A 17205-nucleotide genomic window follows, 5' to 3' on the forward strand; every position below is an offset into this window, starting at 1 on the left:
GCCCGCATCGGGCTCTGAGCTGACAGCTGGAGCCTGGAGCTTGCATTGGATTCTCTGTCTCCCTCTCTCTCTCCCCGTCCCCTGCTCATGCTCTGTCTCTCATTCTCTCAATAAATAAATATTAAAAAAAAATTAAAGCACATTAAATAAAGAATATTAACATTTTCCCTGTATTATCTAAGACAGGCTCACTGAATGTTACCTGATAGATTTTAAGGATATTAAACATATTTCTAGACACAACTTGCAATGACCGGTAGATTTCCTATTACAATTATATTAACTATCATCAGTGGCGTGAAATATCTCTATAGAAGTAAATTAAATAGAGACAGGTCCTGCCCTTTCAGTCTACAGTTTCAATGATGTAGACAAACGAAATTCTAACCCCTGTTACAAGCCCTTCAGATGTAAAATCAAATAAGCAAACATGACACTTTCACATCTGCCAACTGTAGAACTGCGTGTCCGCTTGCTACATTCCTCAAGTAATTAGTTCATGGAAGTCTTTTCCCAGCCACTATGGGACCATTCAGACCTTTCAATTTTTAGAAAACGAAGCTGAAAAGTATTCAGGTGATCAAGGATGATGGCTTATCCAATTTCAGTCCTAAAATTTTTGTCTACAACATTGAGGTCGAGCGATAAAGAGCCACAAATAGCTTGAAGGTCAATAGCTCTGGGTCTGAGGACCCAGCCTCCTGGCCAGGGTGCCCTCTGAAAGGAACCAGCCTAGGTGGCAGGTGCCCAGGCCTCCCTCCTGGAAGCCTCCACCCACCAAGCACAGGAACAGCACGGACAGCCTGAGCATCGCCCTCCCCTCAGAGTGGGGCCTGTAATTTGCCAACATGCACATGCACATGCAGCTCCCCTATCCTCCCCAGACCCTCCCCGTGCTCACATCCATAGCTTCAAGTATGCCAGGAGTCATACCCACCTAAGACAAACTTTCTCTATTTTCAGATTTTTTTTTTTTTTATTTTTAAGTAATCTCTGTACCCAATGTGGGGCTCGAACTCACAACCCCAAGATCAAGAGCTGCATGCTCTACCCACTGAGCCAGCCAGGCACTCTGCAAGCTTTTTCTATTAACTTAACTCCTCCTATAAGGCTCCTACTCAGCAGCCCCTCAACACCCAGACATTCAGAGACCCCATGCCATCTTGCACTTACTGAAATAACGCTTGTTACCATTCTTACGCCACATCATTTGAGTGGGTTTCCGCTCCCAAATTAAATTACAAGTTGCTTGTGGGACAGAACTGTGCTTTCTCTCTTTTGAATCCCCCTCCAATGTCCAGAACAGTGCCCAGCACAGAACAGGTACTCAAGAAATGGTGGTTGGTAGTGATGGTCATGGCTGGAAGTCAGAGGGTGGCTGGCTGAATCTCCACATGTGGGTCCATCTTCGGTCACTACTGAGAAAGTCCCAAGGGGCATATGTCACTTCCCTCCCACACCACATCCAACCCCTGAGCCCACAGACCTTCCAGAAGGGCTTAGCTTCCAGGAACCACTTACAACAAGCCATATTCAGCCCCTCACCATGCCCTCTCTTTTAGCAGGGGTTTCCTCCCTCAGGATCTTATGGGAAATGCTTCTCTCTCATGGGCACCACCCTTAGATATTTCTTGTGTAAATAAATGAACCTCGGAGTGGCCACCAGCAGATCTCCCTGAAGGTTCGTGGTTTCCTTATTCGTTTTAGTGGTGGGAATGAACAGAATTTGCTACCAAGCGTTTCTGAAAGCTGGATTAAAGAAGAGGAAGCGTCTGCTGGAATGGTGGGCACCAGGTGAATCCCTACCTTTCAGCGCTCCTGCCCAGACCAGACGCTCTCATATGGAACCCTCATCGTTTTAAAGCGGCGGCAGCACCTGAACCCCGAAACAACAGGGTCCAAACGCACCCGGCCCTAGGCTAAACCAAAGACTCGATTCCCGACAGACCTGGTCTCCCTTTTCCTCACCCAACATACCGGACCCCTGTGTGGAGTGTGGGAGGCAGTGGAACTTGGGACCATTCTTGCCCCTCTTTGGAGCGGCTTCCTCATCCATAAAGCGAAGGGCTCTACCTAGCGATCCCGAAGCCCCCTCCAGTTCGAAAACTGCCGTGTATGAAAGGGTCCAACAGACCTCTGGTCCCCCACCTCACGCCCTCTCAACCTCGGCAGAGACGCAGAGGTCTCGTGGGGCCAGGGAACGTTAGATCCGAAGACCCTAAACTGCAGCCAGCCTGAAAGAGCCCCCACGATGCCGCGCCCTCTCCTCCGCTCGGGTTTCACAAATCAGCGAGCCAAGCTGGGGGACTCCCGGGTAGGGCGGTGTTCGGATCCCAGCCGCTGCCCACCGCCTGGGCGTATACCCCGTCTCGGGCCTCCCTTCTCCCCATCCGTGCGGCGCGTGGTCGCTGCTCACCGCTCCCGAGGCAGAGGCCCTCCCGCCGCGCGACCGCTGCAGGAGCAGCGACCGCAGCCCTGCATTCGCGGCTGCAGAACTGTGTACATAGCCGCCATGGCAACGGACCGTTTCCGCAGATGCCGGAAGTGTCGGGTAGTGGCGGAAGTGAAGTCCGCGGCCCTGGGTGGAGACACGAGTAAGGTCAGGGCCGAATCGGAAAGGCGGGAGATGGGACCGGTTAATCCAGAAAGACTGCGGCAACGGCAGGCGCGACAGCACGGTCGGGAAAGCGAGGGAAAGAAGGCTGCGCTCGCACCAGGAAGCGGGGCAGCGGAGCTTCCGGCGCAGAGCAGCCGAGACTACGGCGGCCGTGCAGGTCCGTCTACTTCTAGCCGTGTGCTCGCGGCGGCAGTCCGCCCCGCCCCGTTTGGTTTCTAGCCGGCCTCCCAGGCCTGCGCAGTCGCGGCGGCCGGGGAAGATGGTGGAGGACGGTGCGGAGGAGCTGGAGGACCTGGTGCACTTCTCCGTGTCCGAGTTGCCTAGTCGCGGCTACGGCGTCATGGAGGAGATCCGGCGGCAAGGCAAGCTGTGCGACGTGACGCTCAAGGTACCGAGGGCTGGGCAGCGCGAGGCTGAGGGATAAGGAACCGAGTGGGGAGGAAAGAAGGGCGGGGGGTAGGGGAAGAGAGGTCTAGCGGGCAGAGCGATGGGGCAAGAAGGTTGGAGACCGAGTAGGGGAGAGAGAGGTGCCGAGTGGGAGAGGGGATTGGGGCTGAATGGGGAGACGGACAGGAACAGCCTCTTAGCCCTTGGAAGGCAAGGCTGAAAGGTGCGCGACTGAGGCCCTCGGCGTGGGAGACATTGGGGTGCCGCCTCCCTTTTCTGTCAGACAGGAGAAAATGGACTTGCAGCCTCTTTGGAGGAGGGGGCGGTGGCCGCCTCCACATTCTGATGGGCACCAGTGAAGCACCTTCTCTTGTCACCATAGACATTTCTTTGTGCCCCTCGAAGTTAGCTGTTCTGTTGTAGAGGCGCAGGCTACGCCTTAGGAGTCATTGCTTGCCCTTGGTCGTTAGATTACTACCTTGTTTCCTAAGAGCTTTTAAAATCATATCTGGACATCTTTTGAGGTGGGCATCTACTCTGCCCCCCACCCCATACTGGACGGCACACCACCACTACCACCTCCACAAGGGTCTCTGAGGATGGACTGGGTCTGCGTGGGGAGAGGGATCTCTTAACCACCTGTTTCCTACCGGTATTCTGGGCGCAAGAGCCAGCCTTCCTCCTGTGCTTTGCATCCATTCCTGCTGGGGAGGCATGCTGTGCTGCTCCTTGGCCAGATTCCTGAGCCCTCAGGAGCCCTCCAGGTGGGGAGAGACTGCTGTGAACTGTGTTCCCTGTTGGGCTTTGACTTGAGGCTCTGAGCATCTGTGGAAGACCACGCTAAAACGTGTGTGTGTGTGTGTGTGTGTGTATGTATATGTATATATACATATTTATATATATGTATCTATATTTATATATGTGTGTATACGTTTATATATATATATACACGTATATATATATACGTATATATATATACACGTATATATACGTATACGTATATATATGTATGTATATATATGTATATATATATACATATATATGTGTATACACACACACACACACACACACGCAGAGCTCCTTTTGCTCTTCTCATTTTCTGCAGAATTAAGGAAACTTTTTTTCTTCCCATATTTGAGTCAGACCTCTGGAGACATGAGAGTAGATTTAAGAGTGTGGAGATAGAAGGATTTGGATTAGAATCCTAGTCATAACCTTGGGCAAGTTACTTAATGTCTCTAAACATCAGTGTTCCAAATGTAAAAATAGGGATGCTTTCTTATTAGTGTGAGAATTAAATGAGACCATTTGTGGTGTTCTTTGCATGAGGCCTGGCCTGCGTTTTCATCCCTTGAGGGAGGTCAGTTTTCCAGGAGAGGCATGAGGTGGCCTGAGAGGGAAAAGGATCTTTAGTGGGGAACCAAGGGGTTTGAGAAAAATGAGCTGGACTAAAGGAGTCAGAGGAAGTAAATATAAATGAGGCGGTTACATGTAGATGTCGCGGCTACTAGAGGTTTGTAAGCACAAGAATGATCTGGTTGTGGGGGTGACACTTAGGGTGAGTAGAGACTGGTAAAAAGCAGTAATAGGGGAGGGTTTTTGGATTAAGATTTAGGCTGTAAGGGTGAGCCATGGAAAGCCTGAGAGAGAAGCAAAAGCGTATGATACAGGGGGATGATTACAGATATTTCTACATAAAATAAAGCAGTGCAGTTTGCCTCTGCATGTAATGCAAACACAGAATATAACAAGCCTTTGGCATAACAATGCTCGCGTGATTTTTTTCCATTAAAATGCTATTTATTCATTCAAAGAGACAAGATAATTACCAGAGGTAGTTCCAACCCAGAGTGTCAGTCTAAATTGCTGTGTTAGTTTCGAGCATCCGGCACATAAGGATAAAGTATAAAGGCACAGAGTAGAACTGAACAGGACCTAGAGAGCGTTTGCTTCATTGGTTTTCTAACTCTTCTGTACAGCCTTAGGAGTAGCTCAGTGGCAATGTGAGGTCAGAGGCCAGGGAAAGGTCATACAAACCAGGCTCTCTCTCATTTCTCTCCCCTTCACTAAAGCTGCCCTGTGAAATCTGTTTTGGTTTCTCTCTCTCTCTCTCTCTCTCTCTCTGTCCCTCAAGATAGAGTCTTTCCTGAAACTTCTGATGTTTCCTGACTGTCTTCCAAATAAATGGGTACTGAAAAGCTGGTTGGAAGCATTTTGGTGTGGGATGGGTTTACTGACTAGTGGTCCTCCTTATAGGGCAGTGCTTCTCAATCTTTAGCAGGTATTATAATCACTCGGTGGCCTGTTCACACACTGGTTGTTGGACCTCACCCCAGAATTTTTTATTCAATTCGTCTGGCATGGGCCCAAGAATTTACATTTCTGACAAATTCTCCAGTGATGCTACTGCTGGCCTGGAGCTGCATTCTGAGAGCCAAAACTGTAGGGTGATGGACCTGACCTTTTCAATGCGATGTGTTCAGAGTCCATGGATCTTCATTCAGGCTTCTGCCTGAGTGGAATAACCTTGGCTGTTACCATTTGAGGAGCCTTGTGATGGGAGGGGACTGGGGGCTCTTGCTTCTGTGTGCAGACTTTCACTTAGTCCCCTGAATGGTGCCACTTCCTTGTCTTCAGTGGTTCCCTGGCTGCCCAAGTTTGGAGTCTAGTTCATCCTGTCCAGATGATAAACCTCCAGCGTTTATCCAGCAACGGAACAGTTGCTTGCCTAGTGGAGGGGAGCAGTACTGTCTGATTGCAGCCTCCCTTATCCCCACACCTTCAGAGGAAGCCTGAGTCTCCAACAGTTGAGTTTTGGAGGGGGCTCTGCAGGGACTTGCCGTCTGTAGCAGTCAGTATTCTCCATCTAAATCAGCTACTACTCATCTTCCAAAATTTGGTGATGCTTTTAATATCCTCTTTCTTTCAGCTTCTTTTTCCTTGGGAGCTTTGCTGTTTCTTGATTTTCAGTCTGAGAGGTAGTATATAGTACAGACTCAAGCCAGACTGCCTGGGTTTGAACCCTGGCTCTGCCAGTTATTAGCTGTGACAGCTTGGGCAAGTTCCTTAAACACTGGTGACTCAGTTCCTTCATCTTTAAAATGGGTGTCATCACCTACCTAGTAAGTGTGTTAGGGATTCCATTAGTTAATGCACTTAAAACAATCATGTAGTAAATGTTCAGTAAGCAGTAGATATTTATGAATAATAATTTGATGGCGCTTCTAGAAGGGAGGGGAAATAAATGGGTATGTTCAACCTGCCATTTTGAATTTGTTTTAGCTTCTGATGAATTCTGGATGATTTTATCTAAACATAACGTTCATTGCCTTAAAAGAGTTTGCAAACCACTGCTTTGCTTCAGTAGCCTGCATTTTACAGATGAGGACCCAAGCCCAGAAGAAGGGACTGGTCCAAGGTCACAGACTGAGTTAGGCGGAGCTAGAACTAGAGACTGGACTCCTGGTCTCTGTTCTCCTGGCCAAGTGTTCTTTCGTGCTCTCCTGTTGCCTCTTCTGTCACTGACAGTGGCAGAACTGATTCCAGCTGCTGATTCAAAGTGGATTAATCTACCTCAGGTCAACCCTCACTCATCCTTAACAACATGTCATCTTTTCTGTCCTCCCGAGTTTTAGTGAGAGTGTGCAAGTTAGCGTTAGCAGGTATGATGCAGTCTGTAAGTTCACTGCCAACTCCTAAACCTTTCTTAGTTTTGTTTTTGGAAATATTTGAAATTTAAATTCCTTGGGCACCTGTTGGACAATTAAGAAGAGGCATAACAGAAAGAGTAATAATGCTGGATTTTTAAAACCATATTCTGTATCTATGTTGACTTGAACCTTTTTCTTAAAAACTGAACATGATGAACCCTCTTCCCAGAAAAATGTGCATACAAAATTTTGTATTCAGTCATAGGCGCAATTCCCCTGAAGCCCATCTTTGGATCATGGGTCATGAATCCAGATGAGTATTGTTCTCCTATCAGGAAAAACCCATGGTCCATCTACTTGGCAAATCATTTTATCTTGAAGGTACGGAGAATAGCAGTGCAGGACTTCTCGGCAACATATAGCAGAAGGCTTGGTCTGGGTAGAGGGGTTTGCGTCCGGTCAAGGCTCTTAGCCCCTCTTTCCAACAGCTGGTTTCATGTCCTTTCCTCTGGGCCACCAGCTGCCCAGTGCTCAGGCCACATCTGTCAGGCTCACATGCGTCCAGCGAGTTGAGCAGATTCAGTGAGTGCTCACCACGGGTTGTTATTCATAAGATCTAGACCCACCACTTTAACATTTGTCTGTTCTCCTCTCACCTCACATACTCCTTTTTCTTTATTTGTGAAGACAGAATGGGGTCACCAAACCTGAATATTACTCACTGATCCATCAGCTTAGGAGAACAGCTTCCTACACACACACACACACACACACACTCTCACACCCTGATTTGCAACCACTAATGAATGGTTCTCCAACCGTTTTCTGGCATCAGTCTTCTAGCATTTTCCCAAGGCCCTTGCTAAAGTTTTGAGCCCAGATCTGAGAATTTATCCTCTGGAAAGAAATGTCTTTTCCATGGGTAAAAGGCACAGTATTAGAATATTTCCTTTTGACCCACTAAACCCAAGTACGCAATTTTCATTGAGACTGGCTTCAAAAGCCACACATTTGAGTGGAATCTTGCCTAAGTTTCTCTCACACTGATTTTGTGATGAAGGAGTATGTGGAGAAGGATATCAGGAAGTGAAGTAAGAACTTGTTGATACATGCCACTTTTATGTTGTGTGTGGTGTTACACAGGTATAATTACAGAGCTGGAGGAATCCTATGAAAAGGAGCCATAGAGATCCTCTATCAAAGCCATTCATTTTACAGATTAAAAAACCCTGAGGCTTAGAGATATTAAGGGACTGCCCAAGGCACAAAGCTATATTCTCTGGGATCCAACATAGCTGTTTGTTGGTGGAAGGAATGCCTTTGCGTCCTCTATCAGATTACTCACCTGCCCTGCTGGTGTTATGCAGCAGAGCAGGGAACACCATCTGCAGTGTCATTTTTGAGCAGGGAGGACAGTGATGGGTATGCTGCTAGTCTTTTGGACGTATGGATTGTGAACTCTTTTGAATTTGAAATGACACTGTATTGGAAAACTTGAGCCTCTGAATATCGTTCATTCCTGGTGTTTTCTACTGACTTTTTCCAGGCGTCTGTGTTCATTTCCAGCCTCTCCTCTTTTTAGTGAACAGTTAGACCTCAGAGGAAGAGTGTGCTCCTTGAGAGCACGTGTGCACTTGGGATATGAATTCATATTCATCGAAAAGTCAGTTTTGCTCTTTCTTCCTCAAGTTATGTGGTGGGTAATGCTGTTACCTTTGGACACCAGGCAGAGGATGAGAGAACTTGCTGCTGCCTGATGTAGGGAGGGAAAGGGAGTTGGAGGCATCCTGGAAAATCAGTTACCACCCAAGCAGTGTTCCTGGGGTTCACCCTGAGGCTTCTGGAGCTTGGCCAGCCGGCTGTGTGAATTTAAGAAGCTTATTTTGGGGATGCTTCTTAATGCAGGTGGTTCCTTTATTATTTTGTACATGAGACTCCATCGTTTGCCCCTTGGCCACACCTGGTTCAGCTTAGAGGCTGGTTGATGGAAAATGAGATCACATCTTTCTAAAGGTGTGTTCCTCGCCCCTTCTAAATTGCAAGCATGGCGTGTCCCTTCCTACTCTTGATTTGTTGCGTGTTGGCACTCCTGTTGCCTCCTTGGTGTAGAGCCAGCCAGTTTCCCCACAGTCAGTTTGGGGAGGCCCCTTCCGCACAAACCACTGACCACATCACCCGTTTCCAGCGGGGGAGAAGAGAATGAACCAAGATGTGTGAACCAGGAGTTGGCAAGCATTTTCTGTAAAGAGCCAGATAGTAAATATTTTAGGATTTGTAGGTCATACAGTTTCAGTTGCAACTGCTCAACTCTGATGTTGTAGCACCAAAGCAGCTGTACAGAATACATAAACAAATGGGTATGGCTTTGTCCTGTTAAAACTTTATCTGCCAAAAACAGGTGTAGGCCTAACCCATTGGCTGTGGCTGGCTGACCCCTGTTGTAGAGTGATATGGCCTTTGTAAAGTTAAAGGCTTTTGAAGTAGGCTCCACTTGCTTTATTGCCCCAGCATATACTTCTGTGGTTTCAACACAGTATCTAGCAGTGGGAAGCATCTCTTGTTAAAGAGTACAAATGAGCCCGAAGTGAAGCACTTTCTTTTTCCAGCTCACTGCAGGGGATCATGGGACTATCCTGGTTGGTGACTGAATAACTGACATAGGAGAAGTTACTGTTAAATTTTGCATCTCTAAAGTCTTGTTAGCTCTGCTGGAGCTTGAACCAGACTGTTTCTGAAGCATTAACTAAAGACACCATGCTCCCTTTCTGTCTCAGTTGAAGCTGAGGATGCTTAGCTGCTTGCAGAATGGCAGGCCAGAGGAGACCGTGATGGCTCCTGTGTTCCAGTGGACCTGACCGGCTGTGTTCAGGGCCGTGAAGGTAAGGGCCAGAGTTGGGGCTGCCCGCCGGCAGGCAAAGTAGACAGTTCACATATGGCCCAATACATCTGGGCAGAGTGTGCTGCATATCTGATCAGAACACAAAAATGCTTTCCAAAGAACAAGCTCAAGAACAGATATTTTTATATATTTACGGCAGAATTATTCACAGTAGCTGAAAGATGGAAACCACCCAAGGGGCACCGACTGTTGAATGGATAAAATTTACTCCATTTTGTTGAAATATACACGATGGAATAATATTCCATACATACAATGGAATATTATGTAGCCTTAAAAATGGAAGAAACTCTGACACCTGCTACAATATGGATGAACCTTAAAGACTTTATTTATGCTGAGTGAAAACTAGCCGTTCATAAAAGGACAAACACCATAAGATTCCACTTGAATGACATAACCAGAGTACACAAAGGAAGTAGAGTGGGGGCTGCTTAGGATTGGGAGGAGGGGACAGAGTTTCAGTTTGGGAAGATGGAAAAGTTCTGGAGACAGATAGTGGGGCTGGTTGCACACCAATGTGAATGTCTTTCACGCCACTCAACTGGACACTTAAGAATGGTTAAAATGGTAAACTTTACGTTATGTGTATGTTACCACAATTTTTTAAAAAGCTAATAAGCTCAAGAAGACTTGTTACCAGGTGGGCACGTGAGACTGCTTGTAGTGCTGTGATTGTGGAGACACTGAAGATAGAATCTGGCTCTGTGTCCAGACCCACCGAGGAGAAACACAGATACTGAGGGGTGATCTCTCCTGTTCTTGTGCTGCCTCAGCTGTTAAGAGCCACATTTTATTAGCTCAGCCCTGGAGCTGCACTTCAACTGGTCACTTAAAAGGAATCGATTTCTGAGAGATACATAGTAAAGTGATGCACACGTGTCGTAAGCTTATTTTTCCTGTGCTGATTTGTAAAATCTAAATGTCCTGTAACCTTGACAGAGCTGTTCTGAGGACCAGCAAAACATACTGTGCTAACCTGTCTTCCCACTAAAGGTTTGTTGGCATAATCTGTAAATTACAGTGGCTTTCACATCAATATCTCTGTTTTGCTTATTTTGCTTCTAAATACTAGACCTGCGTTTCACCTGTCCTGTTGATCCTCATGCTAATTATGTCTCAAATGAAGGCTCTTTCCCTCCTAAACTATCTCTCCTTTTGTTCATTTTGTGTATGGATGGCACACTATCCATGTAGTCAGGTAGAAGGGAAGCTCTGGAATTGGCTTTGGCTCATCCTCTCTCTCTTCTGTATATTTTATGGCACTTATCACAATAATAATGACATTACTTACAATATCATAACTCCGTGAGAGCAGGGACTGTGACTGAATTATTCACTGATGTGTCTATGTAATGTGTCTAGTAAGCCGCTGTCCTAATTCAGGTCCTCTTCATCTTTTCCCTAAACCCAGGATTTCTGGAGTAGTGTGTTGAGAGAATTCTTACAGACCCTTTAGGGAATGGTCCTTGTGCAGCTGCCGGATTGTTTCTCCCCAGGCTCTGGTCTGATCATTCGTTCTCCTGTTGTGAGTGACCTCCCATTCCATTCTCATTCAGCAGTGTGCTCAGCAGATATGTCAGCGCCTTCCGCCTGCCAAGCACTGTTCCATCTGCTGAGCAAGCAGCCCTAGGCAGGGTAGGCAGCGCCTCCGTGAGTGTGAGCTCACGTTCTGGTGGGAGGTGGAGTGGCAGACAATAAACAGATAAATAGGTATAAAATGTCCCGTGGTGATAAGTGCTATGGAGAAAAATAAAGCCCGATAAGGGGACTGAGGGTGTTTTTGTCAGAGGGATCAGAACCAGCCTTGCTGAGTAGAGGTCTGAATGAAATGAGGGAATGACCCATGAGCATATCTAAGGGAAAGTATTCTAGGCAGAGGGAATAGCAAGCACAGAATCCTGAGACAGGAGCATACTTGGTATTTGGGGACACACCAGGCAGCTGGTGTGATAGGAACAGAGTGATCTGGGTGACAAGTGGAAGACCATAAGGTTAGAGAGGTAGATCTGCAGGCCCAACATAGTTCCTTGTGTGGCTCAGTGAGTACTTGTTGAATGAATGAATGAATGAATGAATGAAGCTAGACAGTAATTATTCGTTTATTGGTTTATGAGTTTAGAATCAGGGCAGGGTGTTTGGGGTACACATAAGAAACGTAGGAGGGGCGCCTGGGTGGCTCAGTCGGTTGAGCGTCCGACTTCAGCTCAGGTCATGATCTCACGGTCCGCGAGTTCGAGCCCCGCATGAGGCTCTGTGCTGCCAGCTCAGAGCCTGAAGCCTGCTTCTGATTCTGTGTCTCCCTCTCTCTCTGACCCTCCCCCACTCATGCTCTGTCTCTCTCTGCCTCAGAAATAAATAAACATTAAAAAATTAAAAAAAAAAAAAGAAGCGTAGGGAGAGGGCAGGGACTGTGACTGAATTATTCACTGGTGAAGAGAGCACAGGATTTCACTTGGACTTTTCCCTTCTCCCATTCAGGAGACATGAGCTCTCTGGCCAGAGCTAGAGAGACCAATGTTGGCGTGTGTGTGTGTGTTTTTAATGTTTATTTATTTTAGAGAGAGAGAGAGAGAGCATGAGCAGGGGAGGGGCAGAGAGGGAGACATAGAATCTGAAGCAGGCTCCAGCTGTCAGCACAGAGCTGGATGTGGGACTCGAACCCACGAACTGTGAGATTGTGACCTGAGCCGAAGTCAGAGACTTAACTGACTGAGCCACCCAGGCGCCCCTGGCTTGTTCTTGAAGTAACTTCTCTTCACCACAGAGAACATCAGAAGTTAGAAACTTGTCAGGGGAACAGGAAGTAGAACTCTTGGTGGTTTAAAAGGTGCTCCTACCCATGTTTGGGAAAGCTTGTCTTTTCTCCCCCTGTCCATAGGCTGTACTTTTAAGTCAGCAGGACATCTGGGGAAAGCCACTGGCTGGTGGGAGTGCAGGAGCAGCAGGTGGTGGCTGGTTTTCGGTGGGATTAGAGGAAAGACTGCTGATTTAAATGCTTCTCTGATTATTCTAAGCTGCTCACAGAAATCTGCCACTGTGCCTGTGAGACGTAAGAGAAGCTTAAGCATGCCCTGTTGGTGCTGACCGCTACTCCTGGTTGACTTTTTTAGGGCCACCAGCGGCATCCTTGATATACACATTCCACCAGACTGGCCCTTCTCTGCCTTTCTCTCCTAGTCGTCTGTAGGCTCCTCCTGCCGACTGTGTCTTTGTGATCTGTGTTCTCCAACTTCCAAGCCTTTGCTCCCGCATTCTTCTGGCTTAGAGTATCGCTCACATCTGCCAGCATTCTTACCCGTGTGCAAGGCTCCTTTCATATTTTTTTTTTCCCCAATTAAGGGGAAAGAAGTGGCCAAACACTCCTTCCTCTGTTCTCCTAAGGCACGCTGCATTGTTTCTGTTCAGCATTGTCTTGTGGTCACAAGTTTGCACTCCTGCCTCCCTGCCAATCTGTGTTTTTGTGAGGCACAGGCCTGTGCCACCTTCTCTCTTTTGCGCTGCCCTGTTGCGGTGGGGGGTGGTGTGAAATCCCGTCTGTCTGGAGTCTTCTCATATCCCTCCAGGTGCAGTCAATCTCTCCCTCTTCTGTTGTACCTTATCCCCTTGTTACTGACAATATGGCCCTTGCACTGATAGCTTCCATGTCCCCTGAGAGCTCGTTGGAAATGCACACTCTCTGCCCCCACCTCAGACCTGCTGAACCGGAATCTGGTGGTTCTTACATCCTGTGCACATGAAAATTTGAGAAGCATTGCCTTCACACTTCGCACCCCTTACCATACTGAACACAGTGTAGACGTGCTTGAGTGTTCACTCTTCCCATCCAGACGTTGAGCTCCTGTGGCCTGTGAAGCCTCTATTATCCAGCATACTTCTTAGCATGTTTCAGGCGCTCAAAAGTGTTTGCTGTATTATCTGAAAGGGCCCCTGGTGTTATGTTTGAGATGCTCCTTCAGTCAACATATTAATGAAGTGCCTAACTGTGCATGCTGCTTTCCCAGTGCACGAGGCACCCTGCTGTTGAGTGGGCATCAGCCCCTAACTTTGGCATTGAGAGGTCGGTGGGTGAGATGGATACCCATAATTAATTATGAGACAAGGTGGAGTGTGGTAAATTCTGTAAGTGCCCAGCTGTTACCAGAGGCCTAAGGGAATGCCAAAGGAATGGCAGCTATTTCCAGTTCATAGGATTTGTGATGGTTTCATGGAGAGGATAGTGTCCGATTGGTGCCCTGCACGATGAATAGAACTTTGACAAACAGACTTTGTGGGAGGAGGCATTCCAGGCTGGGGAGAGCCTGTTTAAGGGCCTAGGCATGAAAGTGCACAGACAGGATGTTCCTTGAACAAGTAAGACGTAGAGGTGGAAGGTGTGATTGGGGAGGTGCGTGCGTGTGCACTGAACTCCTGGAATTCTAGTGGTGAGGAGTCTGGACGGGTGAGGAACTGGAAAATCACATGCTATTGTTGCAGTTAGATGTTCAGTGGTTTCTAGGGACTCTGCCCTCCTGTCTCCCTCTCTCCCTCTCTCCCATTCTACCTTGCTGGACATGGTGGGAGGCAGGGGAGGGTTTAGAAGCAGTGGGACAGGCCTGAATATTGTAGCTGGCTCTTTACTGGCTCTTTATGGGACCATGGCCCACGTCTTTTTTTAGTCCTAGCTGGTCAGCCACTTCCTCCCTCACCCCCTTCCGGAGTCACTTAGCCAGTGGGGGCTCCCTATAGCTCATCAATAGAGGGTTTCACACAGTGAGCTTTAAGATGCCATCAAAACCCCAGACTGAACCCAGTGTGTTTTATTATGCCTGCTGTCTGCTTCTCAACCTTGTGGGTTTGGGATACTAATCATTTTTCCTTTTGGTGGGATGGACTGGCATCCCTCAGCCCATGTTCTGGGCTGGGGGCAGGTCATCCAGCATTCAAAATGAAAGGACACACCCCTACCTTCATTTCCTTACATGCCACCCTGTTAGAAATGCACCTGAACAAGGCAACCATAGTGTGGCTTGTTTATTTCTTCTAGGGTTGGGACTGCACTGTCAGCCTGGACACCAGGTCCTCCTCTGGTCGTCCCTAAGCTTTACCATCTTTTTGTTGAGCCTCTTACTTCAGCTAACTGAATTTCCAGATAAGGTTAGATAGTAACCCACTGAACTTTTTTTTTTTTTTTTTTTTTTTTAAGGTTATTTTTTAGAGAGAGTGTGTGAGCAGGAGAGAGGCAGAGAGAGATGGGGACAGAGGATCTGAAGCGGGCTCTACATTGACAGCCTGATGCGGGGCTCAAACTCACGAACTGTGAGATTATGGCCTGAGCTGAAGTCAGACACTCAGCCGACTGAGCCACCCAGGGGCTCCTAGATAGTAACCCTCTTGATGCTTCAGTGCCTTCCTCCCACCAGCTCTGTCAGTCCTGAGCCAAAAGATGAAGGTTTAAAAGAAGAGAGGCACTCATCAGAAGTTTTGTTATTTGTTTGTATCTCAGATGAAAGACTGAGAGCTATCTCTTAGATGAAATGGGCTCTGGGATTCATTAAGTACACTTGGCAATGAGTTACTGTGTTAAGTGCTAGGACATCATAGCCTTTCCTTTCTGCGGGAAGAACATTCGTTCCGGATGGGGAGACATTCATTAGAGACAATATAAAAATGCTACAAGTTATGCTGGAGGCTTGTACCAGGCACTACAGGATGGGGATGCCCACTGCCTGGGAGTCTCGGAAGCCCCATAGAAGAGGGAGCATTTGAGCTGGATCTTCATAGATGAGCAGTAATTCACCAGGCAGAAAAATATGGGATAAGGATCCCAGCAGAGGAAATAGGGTGATTTAGGGGAATTGCCAAGAGCTGAGAAGAAAGGCATGGTGGGGGATTTGGGGTAGATAGAGGCTAATTCGGGATTTGGATCTGACTTGTAGGCAATAGGGAGCCCAACAAAATGGGGACTGACATGACAGACTCCATTATATTTTGAGTTGATTTATTCAGAAACTTTATTCATTCAACAAATACTGAGCGTTCATTGCCAGAACTAGTCCAGGAAACATACAAAGATTGCTCCCTTGGTAGACCTCGTGATTTAGTAAGATAGGTAAGTTACTTATGTCAGGCCGCCACCATTTGCTCTTGTCAAGGTTGCCCGTGACCTCCACATACAGAATGACCTCCACAGTATAGAACTATTCTGTAACCACAAAGATTTCCCTTGTGTTGCCCCTTTATAGTCACACCCATCCCCCTCCCACCCTCCATCCCTGGTCTCTGGCGGCCACTAATTTGTTCTGCTTCTCTCATTTCAAGAATGCTGTATGAATGGAATCATGAAGTACGTGACGTTTTGAGATTGACTTTTTCTACTCAGCATAATGCCTTTGAGGGCCATCCGGGTTGTTAAATGTACTGATAGTTTTTTACTTAATATTTCCGACTAGTATGCCATAGTGTGGATGTACCATGTTTTGTTTAACCGTTTACTCATTGAAAGACATTTAGGTTCTTTCCAGTTTGGGGCTACAAATAAGGCTGCTATGAATATTCATTTACGGGATTTTGCACGAAGGTAGGTTTTCGTTTCTCTGGGATAAATGCCCAAAGAGTACAATTGCTGGGTCATCCAGTAAATTGATTTTTAGTTTTAGCAGACATTGCCAAACTAGTTTCCAGAGTGGCTGTGCCATTTTACATTCATACCAGCATGTATGAATACCATGGTTAATTTTGGGGGTCAAGTTGACTAGACTGTGGTGTCTAGTTGTTTGGCCAAACATCAGTCTGGATGTTGCAGTGAAGGTATTTTTTTGGATGTGGTTAGCATTTAAATTGGTAGACCTTGAGTAAAGCAGATTACCTTCCATAATGTGGGTGGGCCTCATAAAATTGTTGAAGGTCTCAGGAGCAAAAACTGAGGTTTCCTGAAGAAGAAACAATTCTTCGAGATTGTAACATAAAAACCTTGTCTGATTTTCCCACCTGGGGGCCTGCCCTGCTGATTTCACACTCTAGACTGCAACATCAAATCTGATCTGAATCTCCTTCCTGTCAGCCCACCATATAGATTTCAGACTTACCAGCCCCTGTAATTGTGTGAGCCAATTCCTTAAAATCAACCTCCCCTCCCTCTCCCACCTTCCCTCCTTTCTCTGGCTCCCTCCCCATACGTACACACAACACTTCTGTTTATCTGGAGAACCCTGACTAATATAATGAGTGACTGAGTTCTGCATCTTCACCAGCAATTGGTGTTACCACTTTTTTAATAGTAGCCATTGTGTTAAATATATAGTGATATCTAATTGTGACTTTAATTTGCATTTCCCTAACGGGTGGTAGGGTTGAACATCCCATGTATTTATTTGCCAGCTGTATATTCTTTCTGATGAACTGTCTCTTCATGTCTTTTGCCCATTTTCTCGTTGGATTATTTTTGTTAGACAACTGTTGTGCATTTAGACAACTGTTGTGCAAATGTAGGAGTCCTTTGTCAGATGGACTCACATTTGGCAAATAGGTCAAAAATACAGTGTTAAATAGCATCAAGTCCTATTATTAAATAGTATTATTTGCAAGTAATAATACAAATTTACAAGTGTAATTTGCAAATAACAATACTTTCATTTTTCTTTCAATCCCACACCTCTCAGAGTGAGAGGATT

The 17205-nt window shown here is 46.7% G+C and overlaps 2 protein-coding genes across 18 annotated transcripts in view; one reads left to right on the forward strand and one right to left on the reverse strand.

Moving 5' to 3' along the window:
- The window catches only part of KIF9 (kinesin family member 9), a 53820-nt gene extending 51192 nt beyond the window's left edge, over window positions 1–2628 (reverse strand). For 2 of the 15 annotated variants that reach the window (XM_042929151.1, XM_042929141.1), the window contains exon 1: window positions 1978–2067. In XM_042929151.1, coding sequence (XP_042785085.1) covers window positions 1978–2056 — 79 coding nt within the window. In that variant the 5' untranslated portion in view covers window positions 2057–2067. The other 13 variants (XM_042929143.1, XM_042929142.1, XM_042929148.1 and 10 more) reach the window with 13 other exon arrangements.
- A 20-nt stretch (window positions 2629–2648) lies between these two features.
- KLHL18 (kelch like family member 18) overlaps window positions 2649–17205 on the forward strand; it is a 55921-nt gene continuing 41364 nt past the window's right edge. For 2 of the 3 annotated variants that reach the window (XM_042929157.1, XM_042929158.1), the window contains exon 1: window positions 2649–3005. In XM_042929157.1, coding sequence (XP_042785091.1) covers window positions 2877–3005 — 129 coding nt within the window. In that variant the 5' untranslated portion in view covers window positions 2649–2876. Of the gene's footprint in view, window positions 3006–9428; window positions 9534–17205 lie in introns of all 3 variants that reach the window. The other variant, XM_042929160.1, reaches the window with a different exon arrangement.

Source organism: Panthera leo, chromosome A2, assembly GCF_018350215.1.
Source record: "Panthera leo isolate Ple1 chromosome A2, P.leo_Ple1_pat1.1, whole genome shotgun sequence".
Taxonomy (NCBI): Eukaryota; Metazoa; Chordata; class Mammalia; order Carnivora; family Felidae; genus Panthera; species Panthera leo.